At 38.8% G+C, this 23,758-nt stretch overlaps 1 protein-coding gene across 3 annotated transcripts; it reads right to left on the bottom strand.

Moving 5' to 3' along the window:
- Positions 1–397: 397 nt before the first annotated feature.
- Positions 398–18,688, bottom strand: itga6a (integrin, alpha 6a). Of its 3 annotated transcripts, XM_026145376.1 has the most exons (26): positions 18,433–18,688; positions 10,684–10,808; positions 10,484–10,563; positions 10,135–10,396; positions 9,885–10,016; positions 8,736–8,946; positions 8,330–8,523; positions 8,152–8,246; positions 7,476–7,603; positions 7,300–7,389; positions 7,153–7,214; positions 6,911–7,077; positions 6,461–6,601; positions 6,248–6,366; positions 5,801–5,963; positions 4,507–4,593; positions 4,336–4,415; positions 4,164–4,238; positions 3,956–4,058; positions 3,287–3,463; positions 3,070–3,165; positions 2,884–2,994; positions 2,690–2,782; positions 2,466–2,594; positions 1,397–1,520; positions 829–890 (listed from the first exon to the last, which is right to left on the bottom strand). In XM_026145376.1, exons 1-25 carry the CDS (start codon positions 18,618–18,620, stop codon positions 1,413–1,415), a joined length of 3,216 nt encoding a protein of 1,071 aa, XP_026001161.1. In that variant the 5' UTR covers positions 18,621–18,688; the 3' UTR covers positions 829–890; positions 1,397–1,412. The 3 variants fall into 3 exon arrangements, with proteins under 3 accessions (XP_026001160.1, XP_026001158.1, XP_026001161.1); XM_026145375.1 differs by lacking the exon at positions 1,397–1,520 and having other exon boundaries at positions 398–890; positions 3,070–3,162; XM_026145373.1 differs by lacking the exon at positions 1,397–1,520 and having other exon boundaries at positions 398–890.
- Between the last annotated feature and the right edge of the window lie 5,070 nt (positions 18,689–23,758).

Here is a 23,758-nt window from a genome sequence, read left to right on the forward strand (position 1 = left end):
GAGAAGCTGCATTCAGCTTTTATGCTCCTTATATCTGGAACAAACTCCCAGAAAGCCTCAGATCTGCTGAAACACTCAGTTTATTTAAATCCAGGTTGAAGACTCACCTGTTCTCAGCTGCATTTGAATAAAGCACCAAATCCACACTTTAAGCTTAAATTTCAAAACTTACATTTAACTACTGATTTTATCTACTGTTCTGATTTTATCTGTTTTGATTTTATATACTGTTGTTTGTTTGTTTGTTTGTTTGTTTGTTTGTTAATTAGTTAGTTAGTTTATTTGCTTGTTTTATTCAATTTTAAATCATGCTTTTTATTTGTTCTTGTTTCTAATGTCTCTGTAAAGCACTTTGAATCACCTTGTTGTTGAATTGTGCTATACAAATAAACTTGCCTTGCCTTGCCTTGCCTTCCAGTGAGACAGTACAACTTTAAAAACAGCAGTAAACTTTGCCCATTGTTATTCGGCTTCAGACATGAGTGGATAAAACTTTGGTTGCTTGATTTGATTTCTTTTTAAAAAAAAAAAAAAAGTATAAATATAAAATGCGCAGACATATTCAAATATATACAACGATTAGAAAAAAATAGTTCATAGGCTATACAGTGTAAAAAGCATTATCTGCATTTAGCAATAAAAAAAACTATATCTGAGCAACATGTTAATGAAATTATTAATTAAGATCAGTTTTGTCTTTGTTCAAACATCTGAGCAGAAAAAGGTCATGAGTAACTTTCATTGTCGATCCAAGTCGTCATCCACTGCTTTTTTTCAAAAGGATCGTGTTTCACTTTTCCATCTTTGTGCTCAAGAGTTTCCTTTCTTATCCGCACTGCGTGGTAACGAGGGACGCTGTCGTTTTCTTTGGAGCGTTTGAAGAATCCACACTAGGAAAGAGAAATTTTAAAGAAAACACAATGCATTAATAACTTTAAAAAAAAATGTATCAGCAATATTCCCACAGTCTGTAAAGGAGCTGTGCAGAAATGCTGAGGAAGCATGCTCAGTGGCAACAGAGCATGCTTGCAACCTTGACTTTTGCAGCAGAACAGGTGCAGGGATGTCAGGAAAAGCGCCTGCAGAAGCACTAGGGGAAACTAGTAAGTCTACTGGCGAGAAAATGCATTACTCTTGAAAAATCCACAGAACCATATTGCACAAAGAGCTTATTAATAAAAAAAAATATATACATTTATTTTCTTATGTAGACGAAAAATATCTCTCTTCAGCATGTCTATTTCACTCAATTTAGGAGCAAAGTGACTTTTTCCCCACAAATAACACGTGCAATATGAGTCTGATTTGAATTTTCCTTCAACAAGTCAGCAGAATTTGCTTAAAAGCAAGTTCATTAGTCACTGCAGTAACCACACGCCATGCTGACTTTACCCACGTTCAGAGAGCATATATCAGTCCTCAGCACTGAGTTTGTCTTTTTCAGACGGCTGAATGTTGATCTCTGCCTTCTGATATGCAGCATTGTACTGGTCTTTAGATGGTCTCCTGAAGAAACCACACTGAGGAGGAGCAAGGGTGGTGAAGTGTTACAAACGTGTCCAGCAGGAGCAAACATACATTTTTAAAGCAAATACTTCCTCCGGAGTCCAGTGTTGATGTGCAGATGTTATATGACAAATAACAAACGTGTAGAAAATATTAAACTTCGGGTTATGATTTACACCTTCTTAAAACTGTGTTGTGGCGAGTTTTATTATCAGTTATATGTCCAGGTTTTGGTATGAGCCACCCAGACCCTGAGTGAGTTTACCCAACAGTGTATTTTAGTCACCAAATAACAGATTTATATGGATGGAAACTTTTAATGCAAATCTAACAATAAACTATCATTTAGAGCTGACAAGCTCTCCAGTGCAGAGCTCTTTGCCATAATTAAAGAGTGAATTTTCATTTTTACACTTCACCTTCTGTAAAGTGAAAAAAGGGGGAAAGTTTTTATTAATGGAGCCGGTTGGCAGATTTTATTACAGCTGACCAGAGCTAGGCTGGCAACTAATGTCAAGGCACCGAAATACTTGTTTTGAAAGCCATGTGTCTTGGTCCCATAGGGACTAAGTAAAGCGCCATACAAATACAGGCCATGTTTCCACACAAATGTCTGCAAAGGCAGACTGCATGGCTAGGTGCTTGACTTTATAATCCTGTGGGGATTGGACTGAAAACACTCGAATTCAAAGAATAAGAGGTGGGGCCCAACACTTTTGTCCATATAGTGTATCAATATCTCATATACTCACAATAAAACCAAACCGAGAAAGGCAATCAGAGCATAAAAATCTAGCAAAAAAGGTGAAAATGTTATTTTTAAGTATCTTTAGCTTTATTTTCAGGCTTCATTTACCTTTTCTAATTGGCTAATTTTCACGAGGGGTTCTCTAAATTCATGTTCTTTTCTCATATCCATGTCCATTGTGTAACTGTAGGTGTGACATCCATGTTCTCACCTTCCACAGCAGATAAACCAGTAGAATCAAAATCAAGAGTCCTATGAGAACTGCCACCAGGATGATCCACCAGGGAACTCCTCCCTGATACTTAGCTGCTTCATCGTCAGGAGACACGTTCACATTCACCTGGAAAAAAACATAAAAGGGAGGAAATCCGAGAGACTGAGTTGGGACCGACACAGCAATAAGGTTAATGTCGTTATGCAGCTTGAATTGCTTACATTTGTGTTTTGATTGGTCAGTATGACGTTTTCCCTCTGAGTATCAAATTCAAGTGTGGCTTTTACTGACAAGGTTGAACTAGGGGCATACTCCTGTGTGCAAAAAACAACAATTATTAATGAAGCAAAATCATGAGATTTGATTTATCTCACATGAAGAGACATGTGAAAACAATAAAAATGCTGTTTATTACCTCAATAAAGGTTGAGTTCCACAGACGGGATCTCAATACGACTACTGTACCATCGAGCCCCTGCAGGGGGCACTTGAACACCACACATTTTTCCATCCCATCTTCACAGGACTAGTAGGCAAATACACAGTTAAACATCATATAAACACTTTTATTAAACTGTGCATGTGCATTTATATCACTTACAAAAACTCTCTTCTTGTCCTTCAGCGAAGACGTTTTTCCACCAGTTTTTCTTTCTTCTTTCATAATTTCTCGTTTTGTTCGATGCACAGAGGACTGCTGAAAGAACATCTCGTTAATTCAACACAGAATCAAACAGGGCAGGCGTGTCATAATGGCCCATTCATCAGTGGTCTAATTTCAGCTGTAACACATGAAGCTGAACGCTTAAATATGCTACCTGAGCAATATTCAGAGGGTTGATCTCAGTTTTAGGGGAGCAATGGATTTTCTCTGGTCCTTCAGAAGTGATGCTCATCAGGTACAGAAGCCATTTCCCATTTTTTTGAATTTTGGGCCAAAAAATGTTTAGTGAGGTTTCGAAAGAAGGTTTCAAGTGCTTCCACGAGTTGTTTATCTGGAGGAGAAATTAACAGGAAACAACTCTGCAATTTCACATAAACATTGCAACCACTTTATTAGGTACACGTTGCTAGCACTGGGTTGAATCTCCCTTAACCTGAACTGTCTTAAATCTACATATTATAGCTTGAACAAGGTGCTGGAAATATTCAACACTGAGATTTTGGTCCATATTGACGTGATATCTGATATCTGAATCCCCCGTTTCATCACATCCCAATGATGCTCTATTGGCCTGAGTTCTGGTAACTTTGGAGGCCATTTGAGTACAATCACCTCATTGTCATGTTCAAGAAACCAGTTTGAGAGGGTATGAGCTTTGTGACACTGTGATCATGAAGGTATGGACGTGGTCAGCAACAATACTCGCATGTAAGTACCTAATTATATATTTGCATTAACAAACAGGTATACCCAATAAAGTGACCAGTAAGTTTTATGAAAACAATATTAATATTAAAAAAATAGGTGAAATGTATGAACTTACAGTGAAAGTAAAGTTAATCGAACTTCCAATTTCTTCTTCTGACTTCATTGCACTTTCTCCTCTCACAACACCTCCAAAAAACACCTGGGTAGGATTAGCTTCCCTGGGTAGGATTACATGATGACAACAAGCGAGAAGGTTGGAGGTCCTGTATAGGTATAAAGGTGAAGTCAAACAAGTCAAGGAATCTCTGCGAGAACAAACTTACCCAGAGACAGACAAAGGCCATTCAATGATCACTTTACACTTTACTTTTACATGGATTGCTTCTTGGTAGCTGGTCCTAAACGAAAAGGATAGTAATATTAATAACAATAACACATTCCAGTTTGAAAGTGTGCAGCACATAACAGAAAGCGAATCTCAGCATCTTTACTTACGTATTCAGCTGCAGGTCGATCTCAATCTCAGTGGTGTCTAAAGTCACATGCGCAGCACTCAGGATGACTTTAAAGGTAACCTTGTGAAAAAGTAGTAGCATTTCTTACATATGAATTACAACAGCCAAGTGTCTTAGAAAGCATTAGCGCAGGAGCGTGACATTTCTGTACCTTTGAGTTTCTCTTAAAAGGATTTCCCAGCTCACATTCTGCTTGAGAGCTGTTTACATTTGCATCACAGGTGATCAGGTTTTCCATCTAGAAAAGAACACATCGGAAAACGTGTGTAATATATCCAAGTATTTACTTTATGACGCGGTCATAAGCTGTATATAAAAGATGGATGTAGCCACTAGGCTTTAGAAAAGGTAAAGCCCCTTAAACCTGCAATTTTCCAAAGGGCCAACAGGGGGCGACTCTCTTGTTGATGATGTAGAACTGTACTTGAGCTTAGCTGCTAGCATGCAAACTATTACAAACGCTAAAGAACATGCACAAAGATATGGAAGCCCGTTTCCGCCACTAAATAAAAATAAAAAAGCTAGTATCCATAACTCGAAATTTCGAGCTACTTTTGTCAAAATTTCGAGTTAGCTCTGCCAATCAAAGATATACGTGAATGAGGTCGCTTTCTTGTTACCCGGAAGCATATGGCGCAGAGGAACGCGCACTCAAAAACGGATCCCAACAAATTGGCGCTTTCGCAAGTACGTTTGCTGATAGTAACACCATGTGATTCAGCTAATAACACAGGGATTTCATCATTTGTGAAGCCAGGCTGAAAACACTCAGCAATCTGTGTATTCACGACTGGATGTAATACCGGTAGCTTAGCTGTAGCATTTGTAGCTGAGGGCTTCAGCTTCTGGGTAACAAGGAAATGACGTCATTCACGTAGATTACTGATTGGCAGCGCTAACTCGAAATTTCGAGTTGCTTTTCTCAAAATTTTGAGTTAATAAATCGAAATTTCGAGAAAATAACTCGGAATTTTGAGAAAATAACTCGGAATTTTGAGAAAATAACTCGGAATTTCGAGAAAATAACTCGAAATTTTGAGTTATGGATCCTTTTTTTTTTTAGTGGCGGAAACGGGCTTCCATACAAAGAAGGCCAAGCTTTTAAACCCGTAACAGTCCCATTACGTTGTTTTTTATATGCCAGAAGAGTGGAACAAGCAGTCACTGTCATGGATTCAATCAGTCAGGGATTTGTGTTTAATTATCTGAATACTGGATTTTCCTCTTGCCAGGCCCACCTCTCTCATCATCATCATCCATATACTGTGTATTCATACCTCCTGCATATTAAACAGCGGAAATGCTCCAGGTATTTTAAGCCACAGTGGAAGTCATTTTTTAGTATTTTGATTAATGCTTTTAGGGCTTGAATCAATTGCAGGTAAAGGACTTTAAATTTTGTAACTTTCTTACAATACAACAAAGTAATTTTACAGTCGACTTACTGTTGTTTGATCGGTGCGGACTCCAGAATATGACATGGTATTTGGGAAGGTCCCCACCAGCTTTGCCTCATAAGCATCGTCACCATTCATGTTGCTTACTGTCACCAACACAGCCAAGTCCTTCCTCTGGGATTTCACAATAAACTCTGGGATGCCGTTCTTGCTGCAGACACACAGTCATGACCAGTGATGAAAAAATCAAAAACAAAGAAAACATGCTTCTTCAGTGATAACAATCGTGTAGCAAACTGTGTATGTTGTGCAATCAGCATGTCTGAGCTTAAGTAGGGTTGGTGGCCCAGTGAGACTCAACCATTCACTTTGATGTGTGTCATCCAAAAGGCCAAAGCATGAAAAAGCAGGGTGGGTTTTAAAGTCCAACTGGTCCCATTACAAAACTCAATCAATGCTACTTTATATTACTACAGTCTGAGAATGAGTTTTAACCTCTTATTTAACGGGGGGTACTCCTCTTTGTTGGCTTCTTTGTAGTGTAGACTATAATTCATCTTTAGGTTACTTTTGCAAATATGATCGCTTCCACATCCTTCTTTTAGAAAGTTCACCTGAAACAACAGGAAATGACGACAAATATACAAATGTTACATAACAAACTCGACACAATGAGTTTTAGTGTTTACATTTAGAAGTTGCCTTTACCTCAGAAATGATTTTGCTCGGTTGAGTGGCGTCTAAAATGGGAATCATGCGAGGGAGGCCATTGATTGATTCCTCTTGTTTTGTACTTATATCTGCCGACACCTCAATGGGAATGCTACGCATCTTGTCCTTGATGTTATCCTTCGTGAATCACAAAAAAAGGCTTTTAATGCATTTATTATTATGATTTACTGTTACTGTCTCTGTTTTAATATATACTATTACAGTTTTGATTTATATAATTTCACTATTCATTTATTATAAATGACCTCAAAGTTAGCACTACATATGTTCATGCACGGTCATTTTTCGAATACTGACATCTCCAAGAAATTGTTATTACTATCGTCAACGTCCATGTCTTCATTTTTTTAATAATTTCTCCAGTTTAAAGTTGAGAGAGGCTTCTAGCTTGTTCTCAGTGATGTAGCTGTGTGACACTTGATTTACCTTAAGTCTGGCTATTAGTTTGATACACTTTTGCTGATTTTGCTCTTTGAGTTTTAAGGTGCCGTTGAACTGGTATTCTAGTTCAGAGCTGGAGTCGTTTAAGAACATCGCTCTGGAAGTCAGTCCTCTCCTGTGAGCTCTGTCCACCTCCACAGAATAGCTAACAGCTGCAGTGTTGAAGTAAAATGTTAGAAAAAAATAAATTTGAAAATGGAAAAATAATGTAATAAATTTTTACATACTAAGCTTTGGATTATAAGATGCAGGATTAGCTTTGTAGGAAAAGCATGCCATCACAGTGAAACTATGGACAGAAAACAGATATTGTTAGGAAAAAGAAAGTTTTCACTCTGAAGTCTGTTTGAATATAATAATATAAGAACACCTACCAAACATGGTCCCCACACGTCTTATTTGTAAGACTTATTTCATTTGGAGACACTTTGACAACACTGTTGAGGCTAATGACTGGCCTTGTTCTAAAAGAAAGATGGTTAAATAAAACTGTGATTGAGGTCAGTAGGACTTTAACTAAATTTAAACTAACGGTTAAGGCCACAGTTACCTGTAAATCATAGCTGAATCTGACAGAGAGCCTATAGCCAAGTCTGGATAAGAGTTACCATCCAGGTCCATGTTTCCTGCAAGAGAATAGCCGAAAAATCGAATGTTGTGGTCTTTCCCTGAAAGGATCTGGAAAATAAAGATGGAACTGAAATTAAGCGAGGAAAAGAAACACGGTAAAGACAAAGTTGTCCCAATGAGGTTTTTTAAATTAGCAGCTAAACTAGCTGAAGATTTTACTTTACCTTAGTATGTCTGAGTTTAAGAGCAAGAAGAAATATTAATAATGAGAAAATGCTGTAGCACAGGCTTTCTATCTCTTGATCCCAAGTCTGAAAAAAATTTCAGATGCAAAATCCTGTTTTTCCAAGACTGTTAAGGCTCACTATTAGGGGTAGCCGTGTATTTTTCTTCTTATTATTTTTTTAAAAACTGTACCAAACCGATGTTTCTTAAGTCCAGCAGTTATGGAGAAACACTTTTATTCATTTGGAGCCGTTATTAGGTTCATCAGGAATATGCTGGTGGAAAAAAAAAGTCATTTTGAACTTTGGCAGCTAGCTTTAGAGGTTTATCACTAGCAACATGGTTCTGCAACAGCATAAACCAGACTTCATGAAAGCATTCAGACTGTAACAAAACACTGATGTAATATAATTTTCTAAACAAATATCCACCTGTGCAGGGGTCGTTTTGATCCCCTGTGCAGAGCCGTGATAAATGTAGACTTTTCCTGTCCCAGAATCTTCCTGCGGAGCTCCAATCGCAATGTCTGTATGAGGAAAAAACACAATTTATGTGACTGCAAATGACAAAGACAAGACAAACACAGCGCAAAAAGGTCAGCTTAATCACCTTTATATGAGTCTTGATTGATGTCGCCGATGTTCTCTACTGCCACGCCAAACATCGAGTCTTTGGTCCCTATTAGACGGACAGGAGTGTTTCCTTCCCAAACTCCTGCATTGTTGATGTAAACATAAACAGCTCCCCCAATGTCTTCACCCTTCATGTAGAACTGAGGGGCTCCTATTACTATGTCTTGCCACCTAGTATCACATAGAGTGAAAAAACAAAAAACGCTATTAAAAGTACTTAAAAACGGAAAATATTTTTTTAAATGAAGTGATATTAAAGAAAGTTGTGCAAATCTGAAATTTATGTGTTTTATACTCTTTTGTGAATTGTTAAGTTTGGATCGAGTCTACTCTTCTGAACAATCTAATAAATGTACCCAAAGGCAGTCAGAAATGTTACACACCCATCGTTATTCAGGTCCACTACAGCCACGTCGTATCCAAAGCAGGATCCCAGACCCGGACCATGCAGAATGTACTCCGTTGAGAGGTTTCCTGCTACCATGTCCTGCTTGAACAGGACTACAGCTCCGCTGTGATTGGCCCTGGGCGCTCCAGCCACCACTGTCAGCTTACCCCTAGTGGTGATGTGGTGTCCCGAATCAAGGGAGAATCCTAAAGTGTGTTAAATGAAGTAGGTTTATAGTGCTGTGCAAAAGTGTTGAGCTACCTCTCATTGCTTTATATTTTGCGAGAAAAATGGAAAGTAGGTGCAGCAGTTTATTGACACATACACAAAAATACATGGAAATATAGTATCTAAGGCCGAAACATGTGAGTCTGAACATCTAACAAACTTGAAAGTCAGTGCTTGGTATGACCAGCTTTACTCTTCAAAGCTCTCTGACACAAGCTTTCTTGTAATTTCTCTAATTCGTCTTCAGAAATAGTTCTCCAGGCTTCTTGAAGGACAATCAAAGCTCTTCTTTCGATGTTGGCCTGAGCAGGTTTGAGGGACATGCTTGCTTGGTAAGCCTAATTTTGTACTTTTATACAATGTCTGTGAAGGTTCTCAGTCATCCAGGTCATCGTAGTCAAAGGAGCTTGCAAGAAAAGTGTCTGGACTTCTTGAAGTTGCTTGAAGACGTTTCACCTCTCATCCGAGAAGCTTCTTCAGTTCTAAGGTCAAATGGCGGAGAGTCCCAGATTTAAACCCAGTGGGAGTTTCCCCCCAAAGTGGGACAAAGGACCCCCTGACCCCCTTTATACAATGATATGAAAACCAAAGTTTTTACAGGTCTCTCTGAAGTCCTCTGAAAAACTAAGTACACCCCAGAATTCAGTAGTTTGTAAAATCACGTGTAGCAGCAATAATAACTTGATGAATATCTTCATGTATGCATAATCATCCAGGTAAGGAAATCCCAGAAAGTTACTTCTGTTTATCTGGATATTTCCGTATGACCATATTGGTCTTTACATCTTTTTAAAGGAATTTTGGCTCACTCTTTTTTACATTATTGTTTTAGCTCATTCACGTTTGCTTGAGGAAATTAATGAACTAACATCAAACAAGTGACGGAAAAAAAAATATCTGTGGGTGTTCAACTCACCGAGGTAGCTGTTTGCAGGTACAGGCACAAAATCAGGGTTCCTGACTTTTTCATTCCCAACTTCATATGGGCCGTCATCAAATATTCCCATGTCCAGAAAAGTACTGTTATTCTGCTCCAGTCGCGCTATCCCTAGATTTAAGAGCACAAAGTGATGAGAAAAATTAGGATTAAAAAATGAGATTCATGTACAAAAATTAAATCCTCTAATGAAGATAAACAGCATATAAAGACACAATCACATAGTGACCTCTCCAGTTGTAAGCTCCCACTGCTCCAAAAACCATGTAATGGTAGTCATTGGTGAAAGTAGCTGCCAGTCCTTGCTGGCATGTTCCAAACATTGCGTGGCCTTCAGGTCTGCCATCGCAGAATTTCCATTCACCTCCATCCTCAGAAGACTGAGGGTCAATGGTTAGGTCCTGACTCAGAATATAACAACGTCCGGGGATGTGATGAGTCTCCTCTGGAGTATTCACATTCAAACGCCTCTGATAGCGATGAGCACATGTCTGAAGAAAAAGATACGAGTAAGACCTTTACTGAACCAGGGCACGAGGATCCACAGAACGATGGTTTTAATACTTAGTTTGACTCACCACAATCTTCCCCCCAGGTCCCTGACTCTTCACTGACACCCCCATCCACTGATTCTCTTTATTCTCAAGTCTCAGATCCGCTGAAAATTTGCCAACAGACATAATTGAACATTTTACTTGGAAAGCTTGGTTTCTACAAATTGTCAAAATTACAAAGGCAGTGGATTTTGTTTAGGTAGGTATGCAGGCAGAGTTCTCACCATTATCATCAAATTTGATACGCTCACAATTACTAGACTGGGTGACTTCACATTTATACAGGCCTCCAGTGATATTGGCTTTTTGGTTTTGCAAAGACCGGGCTCTGGGTGCACCAATCAGTACCCTAAAAAACACACAAAAAACAAGACAGAAATATATTTAATCCAAAACTTATTTCATAAAAAGTTTGGGAACTGTTGCTTTAGTTACCTTTGCTGGGATACCATTCAACAAAGCCACAGCTTGTAGAATTTCACACACATATAAAAACATATAAAAACATCAACAGTGATAATGAAGGGAAACAACAAATGAGTGCAATACTGATGGTTAAAGGACAGCTGTCATCATTTTGGCCCTGCTGGGGCTCCTCAAGTGCTAGTATGCCTATCTCTGAGGCTAATTTATGGCTCCACTTCCACAATTCTGAGTAAATTCCCTTCTGCCTCACTCAGTTCTCTGTCATACCTTTCATGATCCCTATTAGTACAATGGGTGACATGATCTAACAACCCCGCTTTAGGTGACTATCAGATATGCAGAATGCCGGTTAACAAAAGCTTGACTATGAGAAATTATTTGTTAAAATAATGTTTTAATGCTCAGATGTGTTTGCTTCATTTTAAAATTCGTAAAATAAAAAGAACTTTCACCAGAAAGCCAGACAAAAATGAAAACAATATCATTACATCATATCCTTCTGGGATCAAGCAGCACCAGACGTCCACTACCAGGAGCAGAAGATCAAAAAGAAATAACAATTGACAATTGAAAAGCATGTTTCTTTAAGCTACAATACTACAATACAATTCTTAAACTGTTTACAATAAAATAAAACATCAAAACATTTTTGTTTTCTTGGCTCTCAGGAGCATCTTTTATTTTTTAGGAACAAAAATTAGAGAAGTTCCAAATATGGCAATAAACTAGTGTTTTCACACCCTGCAGAGGGCAAGGGGGAACTCAACCAGACTATTGCTTTTCAGTATTGTGGTTGTTGCTCTCTTCTAAACACACTTCCCTTTGAAACCCCGCACTGTCGCAGAGACTCACACATCTTTTAACATCTCAGAAAGAGATTCTGTGTTTTATATGTTTTCAGCAGCCGGTACGATGACATACGCAGCACCAACACACAGGTCACTGGGGTTCAACAGACTGTCTTTTTACAGATTGATTTAAGAAACACAGACAAATGCATGAACAAAAACCCAGCCTGTTTCTGCCAAAAATTATGTGCAGACCAGGTTATTTTACAGGACTATGAAATAGTAAGACTGGGTGTGATTATGCTGATTATACACCTACATTTGCACTTAAATATATCTGAATATTTTTATGTTTTTCTTTCGAGCTTTTACTGCACATGAATCATGGTCCCTCCTGTGCAGTGCAGTGTGCAACAGTCACATTTTACGCGTTTTTTAACATGTTTTACAGTTATTTCAGGAAGAAAGTGAAAGGGTCTAAAAACATGAAATTTCTATGAATTAACTGTACAAAATACACTGATATACAGCGCTTCTCATAAAGTACATTTTACTACTTGGCTTGAAAATGTAATTGTTAACACTTTTTAAAAACGTTTTTAGGATTCATTCAGCAGCTTCAAATACAGTTGCAGTGCATCTGCAATTAGATACTGTATCTGGGTATGAAATGCAGTGAGCACCTGCTTTGTGTGACTTTTTACACAGTGTCAGAGTCAAGTAAATGTGCAAGGAAGTGAGGGAGAAAAACCACAAGCAGTCTTGATCAGATAGAGTGGGGTTGAACCACTTCCTGCACTAAAAGTAACACTGAGCACACAACTGAGATGGCCTGTTAAAAATAAAAGGAAATAAAGGTTATTACTTGTGATCAAGTAAAATCACATCATATATAACAGTATGCCATATAAGTTTTAACAAATACTATCATCTCAGCCACAGACTGAAGAAGTTGGTTGGATGAAGCGTTTCTCCCCCTTAAAACGCTACGTCAACTTTCAGGGATTTCCTTAGCTGGATGATTGAGCATGCATCAAGACTCAACCACAACTCTTCCCTCCACTCAGTGTTGTGGTACTTGCACAGGTCAAAGACACAGTGGATGATATTATTGTTATCATTTAGACAAATAGATAAAATCTTAACATAAATCACAGCTCTTAACAGAAAATTGTGACACTTGCCATTTGATACAGACGTCTGATATTCAGGCTTGATTGATTTTAAACTTTAACACACTGTAACTGTGTGCCAGTGAACAGAACACATCAGACTACAGGATGTGAGTCACTGGGGACCAGTTGGCACCAAAACAATAGTTTGACGCATTTTACACTAACAGTCATCTAAACACTTCACATGTTAGCTGACCATCAAGCTTACAATGAAGGAATTTGTTTTAAGGAATGAAAGGAAATCCTCTCTTTCTTCCTCACTGCAGCTGACTCTGACCCACCTATTGATCTGTAGGGTCGGCCCCGCTGCGTTTCATTTGCTCAACACGGACCCTCCTAACCGAGCCGTTAAACATCCTCTCAAACAAAGCCCGGCGACATGCAAATATTAAAAAGGAATCTTTACAGTTTGTTACAGTTTGGGATTATGGGTAAATGATAAAACTAAGAAATATCAAAGTTTTTTTAAATGCAGGTTCATTCAATAAATCTTAAAAGCAGCTGGACGTTGGTGTGTTTGCCACTGTGTTTGTGAGCTCTTTAAGCAACACTCTGCAGCTGCTGTAACATAAGATAAGAGATAACACTTTCTTTTCATTGCACAGTCATACTTGGTTCAATGAAATTGGAAACGGTCACATGTTGGACCTAAGCACAACTAAAACACACAAAACACAACACAGTAGACCATAAAGTGGGTTTTTTTTAAAAGTGCAAAAAAAGGTATGACTTAATAAATAAAAGAATAAATGTAATGTTAAAAGTTTTCCCCTACTTGTTCCTTTGTGGTATGTTTTATTTCCTGCCCTGTTCAGATCTAAACTATATTTAGTATATTAGAAAAACCTGCCTTCTTTTTATCGGCCATCTGATACCTGTGGTTGCAAAGGACCGCCAGCTTCTCTGCCAGTCTGCTCAGTCACTCATTTCTGGCCACGCTGATGAAATCATTAACTCCCTTTTGTAAACAAAGGTCATTTTAAGTGTTAGAAATAAGGAATATGAAGGGAATGCTCGTTGACTGATGACCTGTAGTTGTCAGGATCAACCCCTCACTTTGCTTTGTTTGTTTTTCCATCTGAAATATAATTTCAGTCATAAAGACATTTTTAACAGAATATCAACATATCTAGTGCCTATGGAAGCCCATTTTCAAGATCCATCATTCCTATGTTCCTGTAGCACATCATGTTATTTAATTCAACTGTATCACCTTAAAAAGCTAATTATGTTGGCACAGCTGAAAACTGATGATTAAAGAAGCAACAACGTAGTTAGCTGAGTATCTGTCAGTCTTGGTGCATGTGATGATATTGCCAACAGAACTTTCTTCTGAAGATGTGCATAAAAAGCTCTAACCAGAATAGAAACAGAAGTGGGAGGCCTTTGTGTACAACCAAGAAAGAAAACAAGTACATCGATCTAAACTGAGAAAGCATCCTCAGCTCGCAGCTTTAATGAATGGCTCCTGTAAAATAAAGACCCCCAACAGTGACAGTGAGGAGGTGACGAGAATGTAGGCAGAGCTGCAAAGAAAAAGCCTAATCTGAGAGTGGACAGTAAAAAGACACTAATACCGAACAGATGAGGATAGACTCAGTACAAAAAACATATTGAGCAACATGTGAGAATTTGCACGGTCCAATTTGTAAACTGCCAAAAACACAGCCTAATCAACGAAACAGGGACCACACATGCTGATATTAGCATCATGGATGTGCATGTGTATGTAAGTAACAAGAAATGAAGAAAGAGTGTGAAAGTTTGTTCGTTTTTTCTGGGCTACTGAGGAAAAATGTAACCATGTCAGATGTAAAATGTCCCACTCAGAGTCATCATGTGGGGTGTCTTTCACTGCGGCGTAAATGCATAGTGGCGGGTGTTGGCTTTCACAGTGATCTCACTGGTCTCTGTTAACAGATGTGCTCCAATGCCTTCACAGCTGTGCACTCAAAGCAAGAAGAAACTCACAGCTGTTCCAACTGTTTCAGTTTACACATCGCACACTGATTGTTGCTGACCTGTGATTGGCTGACACACATCACAGAATCGTGTCAACTTTAAGTAAAGATTAAAGTTTTTAGAGGATTTTCGGGGGGTCTGTTTATTGACCACTTATCTGTTATCTTGACACTAGCCAGACATTGGTGTGAAGTTTGACTGGAGTATCTCCACTGATGATTCACTGATGCGTTTAATCTATCGGGTTACATGTGCACAGATGGCCGTGCATGCCCAGTCTGGTTTCATTGAGAGAATGTTAAAACCATCTTTAACATATTACTCATGAAAGAGGCATCAAAATGCCAAATAGCAACTTTTTGCAATACTTTCAGTGACTTATGGAAATGAGAGTCTACTTTGCTTTAATTATCTCTTTAGAAATCAAACAAAAACAAAACACCTTATGACTATACTTAACCAACGCGATGGTTTCCTGATTATTAAATTCACCAGCACTTTAATCATCAGAAGAGTCAAAAAAATGTGTTTTTTTAGCTGAAATTCAGCCTGTGTAGGTTTGGCATGAGAGGAGTTACATCTACCGCTCATCAGGGCAGAGGGCCTAAAAAAGAGCCAGTGAAGTCCAGCATTCCTCTCGTCACATATGATTTATCATAATCAGACTGATGCACAGTAAGTAGTGATAGCCAGCAGAGATTTGCAGCTGCCGGCGATTGTCATGACACGTTTTCGTAAAAAATCGGGCGCGACGGATGTTGGACAGCGTGACGCATCCCTGACTTGCGGTTTCGCCGGCTCAGAGGTCCTCAGAGCTTTAGGTCACGCAGAGCTGTTCTGCTGTTCTGCTGAGCTTCCTCTTGTCTCGTCTGACTGATTATCTCAGGGTCACACAAGGATCTAGAGCTAAGATCATGACTGAGCTGCTGTTTATTACGTCATTACTGTCCTTTTATTATTTCCGTACAGCTACACTTTCTCAGTGTCTCAGTGTCTGAAGTTTCAACCAAGAAGAGCTGAAGAATGTGAGCTCATTGTAACTAGGGCTCCAATTAATGAGTCACTTCAGTGCTTGTACGTTTTGTCAACTAAAACAACAAAGTAATTATTTAAGTCAGTTTTTAAATAAAACCATATAAAACCACATAAAACCATAAACATATCTTTCTTTTATATGATCAGGAGGACTCATTCTTACTCTGTGGAGTTATCTTCTTCTTTTCAGGGGTCTCCCACAGTGGACTGTCTACCTCCATCTCACCTTATTCCTAGCCTCCTCCAGTGTCACACCAACCCATGCATGTCCTCATCTGTCTTCAGCCAACAATAGCACAATTTCCACTAACATCTTGCTGGTCAGCTGCACAAGTGACAGCTGTTGTTACTCAGGCTTTGATTGATCCAACATGGAAATTTTACAGATGATGCGTATCTTTGAGTTTACACAGCATGTCCTTCCTGGCACAACCCTCCCCTTTTATGGGCACTGGTAGTACACTGGTTTGTGGCCCCCTGTGGTTGGGGGTGTGGCTGGTTAAGTAATGCTAAATCAAATATTAATTAGCTCACATGTGGAAAAAAAAAAAAGTGGTTCCTGCAAAGAAGAAGTTGTTTGAGTGGTTCAAGTGGTTATGCTTGCTTTATCTCTGACTTATCAGAGGAGTTCAACATGCCGACTCAAACTTCGGTATGAAAACATGAATTTGGATCATTTTTAGTTTTAAACAAGTTTTTTAAAGATTTCTGAAATATTTGTGTCTTCTAGTTTTTACGAGAGCTGGTCTAATACATTTCTTTAGCAGTGCATATTTTCTTCTGGCATTATTTAAACATGTAAACTGTTTTGAAGGGAGTTCTCTTGAATACACAAAACAGCTCATGAAACCAAGTTACTTGAAGCTCCATAAACCTTGTTGTGAGTACTGTTTTCTTTTTTTCTTTTTTTACTGCAAACTATATCTGACAAGCATATGAAAACGTGCAGCTTGCTGCCCTTACAGCTCAACCAAGCGAGGCGGTTATGTTTACATCCTGTAATAAGCACAGGCCTCTTGTCAGGTAGATGTGCGCTTACTTCTGCACAGCTGTTGAGCTTGGTGATTAGGAAGAAAACATTTCCTATATGAAAATGCTCACATCACTCAGCTTTCCCTATAAGCTTTTATTTTTTGTCTAAACAACAGTCCAAAACCTGAAATATTCAGGTTCCTTTCACATAAAAAAAAGATGCTCTGGTTTTTCCTCCCCTAAATAAGGTTTGCTTCCTCACTGAGCAGGATGTAAAAGAGGCACGCTCCCCAGACTTTTACAGGCTGAAAACAAACTCTCAAGCCAGTGTCACATTTCAAGGCTCTATTTGCCCGACAAATATGACATCAGTTTCATGACTTTTCCCTCCCTTTAGACTTGCCAAGCCAGACAAATGTTAAAGTTCCTCTTTTCAGTTTGAATGCTTCTTTGTGAACAAAGAAATGTTTGTGAAAAAGCGATCTGAAAAATCCAGCTTTAAAAACTTCACTTCAACATGACCTGTCTTGGCACAGTGGTCAAAACAGCAGTTAGATTAAATTACACAATTTAAGAGTAATCTCTGCCGTCTTTGAGGAATCTCTTGGGTTTTTTGTAAACGTGTTATCAGGGCTTCTCATCCCTGATCTCTTTTTCTCAACATGCTGCTGCAGGGTCCCGTGAGTGCCAGCATTTTTATACACCACACCCTCTTCTCAACACTGAGGAGGCAGGATGATCAGGGTCACTACACCGCTGTCGATTCTGCCCCTTCTGCACTGCTCAAACAAAACTCACTGACATGTGAGTGAGGCTGCATTAGTCAGCATGTTCTGATTTCTCTTCTTAATTGTCTCACGAGAGCAAAATTCTAATCTAATCTAAAAACTGCCAGGATCGTGCAGAACGCCAGCAAACAAAGCTGATAACAGGAAACCTAGAAGATTAAAAGACAAGAGAATAATGAAAGCCACATTATTATAGCATCTTGAATGGAAATTTTTTGGCTGTTTGTAATCGGTGAATGAAATGTCAGGAATAATAGCTTCGATCCTTTTTATGTACATTGAAAAATCCACTCGTTTGCAAAGCAATCCTGAGACCCTTTTATTTCCTATTACCTCTCTCCTCGCAGTGCTGCCTCGGTTTGACCCTGCAGGCACATTTGCATGACACTACAAGCATTGTAAATTCACTTGTTATCCTTTGGCTGTTTCCCTACTTCATATTCAAAGTATCAGCGGGGAAACTGCTGATATCACCGAGAATTGAAACAAAACGTGTGAGAAACCCTGTGGGGTTTGGGGGAAACTGGGTAAAAAAAAAAAAAGATAAAGTTAAAGGACATTGTATTAGAAAGTTGCTCTAACGCACGACTGTAACACGTGAGAGGGTTAAAGAGTTATTTTCTCTCATTATTTAAAGTTTAAACAGAAAGTAGGTAGAGTGTAAGCCAGTCAGTCCTCACAGCACTTCCAGTCACATTTGAATTTCTGCGCTGATGCCACCTGACAGAAAAGTCCCTAAACTTGCTTGTTAAATGAACCTGTGCGCTCAGGTGCTCCAAGGAGCTCAGACAGCTCTACAGACGTGAACATCTGGAGACATCACTCACATGACTTTGTCCGGGTTGAGCTGCCGGTGCATGGCCAGAGAAAAGCCGAACAGGCTCCCAGGCTCTCCGTCTTTCCTGAGGACATGATCGGTGTCCAGGTTAAAGCCGAGCACAAAAGTTGCCTCCAGGACATAAACGAAGAATAAAAGTGCAGCGTGAGCAGCAGAGCGTCCTCCCTGCGGCAGCATTGCAGCGTCGTACAGATCTGCCCAACCGTCCCAAAATTAGGCTCCTCTCTGCTCTGTCAATTGATGACTGAAAGCTGCCTCTGTTTGAACCCCACCGGGTTAGGGTGGTACTCCACGGCGCCACCTCTGGCCATGATGGCGGAGTGTGTCACTGAATCACTTATCAGTGTCATAATTACACGTTAGAAACTGAATATCTTTTAGTCTCAGCTGAAATAAGCAGGTTTACAGTTTTTTACAGACGCTAGGACACATTTCTCAATATCTTAGGTCACGTTTGCAAAACTCCTCACACAGTGAGCACAACAGAAGTCTATGTGGGCTAAACTGAGGACCAGTTATCATTGTTTTGGCACAAAATGCATTCAATGACTGCATCTCTCAAATTTCATGAATTATCTTCTCACTCAGACACAACAACTGCCAAAAATCTTTGTACGTACAGGACATTTTGCATGTGCTTACATACTGTTTTCAAAACTGTTAAACTTATGGCCAAAACAATAACACAATGCAAAACTTGAAAAGACAGCAAAATCCAACAGCAATATTTTATTGAAACATATTTCCAATCTAAAAATGCAGTTTAACCAGCCACAGCTGATTCTCATTGTAGATGAACATCTACACAGGTGTTACTCCTTCAATTTTTCAACTCCTTCAATTCTGGCATGCCAGAAGATTCTTTCCTAGGTGTGTTGCCCAAGATGACATGAGATGTGATGTGGATGAGAACCTGTGGCCAAATGGAGAAGACCGAGTAGAATAGCATTACTATTGTATGTGTATCAGTGGATGGTGTGTATACAAATTCTTGTATTTTGGGATTACTTAGTGCAAAAAAATAAAAATACATAAACAAATATTAACGAATTCTGCATGATGTCTGATTCATTCCAGTAACATATATTGAAATTATAAACAGAGATGTGTCCTTGTTTTACACAAGAAAACACTGTGTAATGCTACATGTTGTTAGTGTTTTTTAGGTCATTGTTTTGTGGGTGACAAAGTGTGTTTGTCGGCTGTCAACCTTTGCTAGTGTTCTGGAAGAATGAGTTTATTTGAGACCTGAATAAAGTGTTTTGGTAGTTGTAGTGCATTTTGAATGTGAAATGAACTGCTTTGCCAAGCTGAAGGTCAGTTAGGAGGATTGTGTGAAGTGTTTTGCAAAAGTGACCTAAGTATTGAGAAATGTGTCCTAGCGTCTGTAAAAAACTGTAAAAAGACAGCTTTTAGATTAAACGCACTGATGCAGGTTGTGCTGAATGGACGCACGTAAACAGCAAATGTTTGCATCAGGTGGACAAATAAAGCCTCCAAATTCAGCCAGACAACAGAGACGAGATGCTGCAGGTCACTATATAGCTATACTACCTTAAAATTGCCATTGTTAGCATCTATCACAAAAAATCTTGTATTCAATCGTCTAAGAAAATCATAATTAAATATTTATTTGGGCTGTCATTAGCAGCACCTGCTCTGCCTCGTGTTCATAAATAACTAATTAGTAAAATCAGCAGTCATTCCTGTCCGAAGCTCCTCTTTCTGCTTCTGGTCATGTTTTAACTCTTATTGAAGTATCGCAGAGTACTCTCTCTGGAGACGAGGAAATGATAAAGGAGTCTCACAAACAGCTGAGCAGAAGCTGCTGAGTCCCTGAAAATTGTCATTTGATTCGTTTTGTGTCACATCTTCCAAAATCAGGAGCATTACTGTTTTTTACAGACGCTAGGACACATTTCTCAATACTTAGGTCACTTTTGCAAAACTCTTCACACAATCCTCCTAACTGACCGTCAGCTTGGCAAAGCAGTTCATTTCACATTCAAAATGCACTACAACTACCAAAACACTTCATTCAGGTCTCAAATAAACTCATTCTTCCAGAACACTAGCAAAGGTTGACAGCCGACAAACACACTTTGTCACCCACAAAACAATGACCTAAAAAACACTAACAACATGTAGCATTACACAGTGTTTCCTTGTGTAAAACAAGGACACATCTCTGTTTATAATTTCAATATATGTTACTGGAATGAATCAGACATCATGCAGAATTCGTTAATATTTGTTTATGTATTTTTATTTTTTTGCACTAAGTAATCCCAAAATACAAGAATTTGTATACACACCATCCACTGATACACATACAATAGTAATGCTATTCTACTCCATTTCTGGCTGGGTCCATGTTTACATCACAAAAAAACCTATTCAGCAGTTGTCTCCTTTTGTAATGAAATTGAAGGAGTAACATCTGTGTAGATGTTCATCTACAATGAGAATCAGCTGTGGCTGGTTAAACTGCATTTTTAGATTGGAAATATGTTTCAATAAAATATTGCTGTTGGATTTTGCTGTCTTTTCAAGTTTTGCATTGTGTTATTGTTTTGGCCATAAGTTTAACAGTTTTGAAAACAGTATGTAAGCACATGCAAAATGTCCTGTCCGTACAAAGATTTTTGGCAGTTGTTGTGTCTGAGTGAGAAGATAATTCATGAAATTTGAGAGATGTAGTCATTGAATGCATTTTGTGCCAAAACAATGATAACTGGTCCTCAGTTTAGCCCACATAGACTTCTGTTGTGCTCACTGTGTGAGGAGTTTTGCAAACGTGACCTAAGATATTGAGAAATGTGTCCTAGCGTCTGTAAAAAACCGTAAACAGATCCATTGTTCTGTCTGCTCTCTTCTCCCGCTGCATCAGCTGCTGTTCGCCGGTGCGGGTGTGAAGTTTGAACCGCACTGGGCCACAATTACACAGCAGAAGACGACACAATGTGGGCATTGTTGAAACTAGAAAGCCCAGTGCCCAGTTTGTGTGTGTGTGTGTGTGTGTGTGTGTGTGTGTGAGAGAGAGAGAGAGAGAGAGAGAGAGAGAGAGAGCGTGTGTGTGTGTGTGTGTGTGTGTGTGTGTGTGTGTGTTGTCGGGCGGGGGTTGTGTGAGGGGGTTGGGGTCTGCGTCAGGGTCTTAGCCACATTCCTAATGTGGCAAGAGATTGGGGGGTTCTAGTGTAAGATATGTGAAAGGCATCTCTGTTGGTGGGTTCGGTCACAGATGCGTCAGATCAGATCATGTTCACTGATGTCATCCGCATTTTCTTCACTGAGTGCGGGCATAAAACTTTTTTATAGCAGATCAATTAAAATATAGATAACTATATTTACAGTCAAGATCTGGTATGGCAAATGCTCAATATTAACTTCACAGCAGGGCAGTAGCAAAAAAAAAGGTTATAACTTCTTCCTGTAATTTAAAGCATTTAATGCTGATTAATACACCATTCTTGACTCTGACAACGCATTTAGGATTATTAACATCTGGACTATTCAGCATAAACAGTGTATTTATTTGCAGATATTATTATTTCCAATAATTATTCATAATCATTCATTTTTTTTGTGTTCATTTTATGCTCAGTAAAGAAACTAAGAGGTTTTTTTTGTTGTTAGATTTTGTCTACGTGTCTATGAGAGAGTTAAAAGGTGTGTTGAGTTCACCTGAAAGCAACAGCACTTTCATGTCCACTGTTGCCCTGGGTGGTTGTGTAACACAAGCTGTGGGAGAAGGTGAAGCCGCCCAGCTTTGCATTGTCTCAGGTCAGCGGGAAGAAAGAGGTCAGACAGGTGGACCCCTGCAGGTGCCGAGGGCTTTCTTCACAGATTAGCTGCACCTTTGTATGAGCAAAATGAACACTCACTTGAGAAAGATTTGCGAGGCCCCCAAGGTCGAATCACTGGAAACGATATCAGCTTTCATTAGTCACTGGAGAACCGGAGTCCCCTTTCTCTATGAGTGCACGCTTATTGCACTGACTTAAAAGAAGTGAGCAAATTTAATTCTTAATGTTCACAATAATTTGTTTTTCAGATTTCAGTTTTACTTACATGCAGCAAAAACATATCAGTCCTATAAAGCCTGAACAATGAAATAAAGGCCAGATAAAATACTCAAACTGGAGGGTTTTTAAAGCTTAATTAATTATACATTTGCATATATGGGTTAGGATTTGTATCATTTTTGCAGAATTTGTATTTTGTGCAATTTATTTAGTTTTTTCAGGGGAAATATTACACTGATCATGTAGGGGTCTTAAAAACTTCTCTATCAAATATGATACACTTTGCATTACAGGATTAAATTATAATATTTTTAATCAGTTGCAACTCATCAATGTTACTGATGTGTTACAGATCAGAAAAATAACATAATCTGTGTGTTTGACCTCATATCAACTTCCTGTAAAGCCAATATTTTAAGGTGTTTGGGGGGGAAATACCTCTTAAATAAGTCGTCAAGTATTCAGCAGAATTTGAAATAAAATTAAATGAAATGTAATCATTTCACAAAGCTGTTTACAATAACATCTAAGAATAAAATCTTTATGTCAACATCTTCCTCCTTTCTGAGCATGTCATTTCAAATCTTTATACTATTTCTTGCTGAGTCTAACTTTGCCCTAATTATTGTTAAGAATAATTTCACCATTCATGAAAACTTTTTGCTTCCAGAAGCCCTTTACTTCAGATCCTGGCAAGGCAGAAAGGCAAGGAGCTTAAGTTTCACAGCACCAAAGTCGACATGTCAGAGACTGATGGAGGAAACTAAACCCAAAGTTATTGGAGAGACTGGGAAGCATGTCCAAAAGGCACAGCTGGTGCAGGCAATTTGCTGGCGTGCCAACACACTGATGATTGCAACGAAACGTAAACAGATGGATGTTGCCACTTAATTTGGAGGACATCTGTAATATTTAAATGTAGTTTACATTAACTGAATATTAATTTAGACATGAGCTTCACTTTTTTGTGCAGCATTCAGGACAATTCACTCTCAGAGATGTTGACTGTGGTGTAAGTGTTCATGTTGAATTTGGATTTCACTTATTTGCCACCTTGTAGGCGTGAAGGTGTCAAATCAACTGTTGGAGTTTCAGGAACTCTAATACTAACACTCACGGCGAGGCGGACATGCCAGCTCTATCAGTTTCAAAATTAAGTCAGCATAACAAAACCAAACCCACAAGAAAACATGGCCGGAGCGTACAGCTGGCATAAGCAATTTGCCAGCTGGTGAGCCAAGAAATCAAGTCTTATTGAAGGTGACAGAATGACGGTCAAAGTTATTAAAA

This window comes from Astatotilapia calliptera, chromosome 16 (genome assembly GCF_900246225.1).
Source record: "Astatotilapia calliptera chromosome 16, fAstCal1.2, whole genome shotgun sequence".
Classification (NCBI taxonomy): Eukaryota; Metazoa; Chordata; class Actinopteri; order Cichliformes; family Cichlidae; genus Astatotilapia; species Astatotilapia calliptera.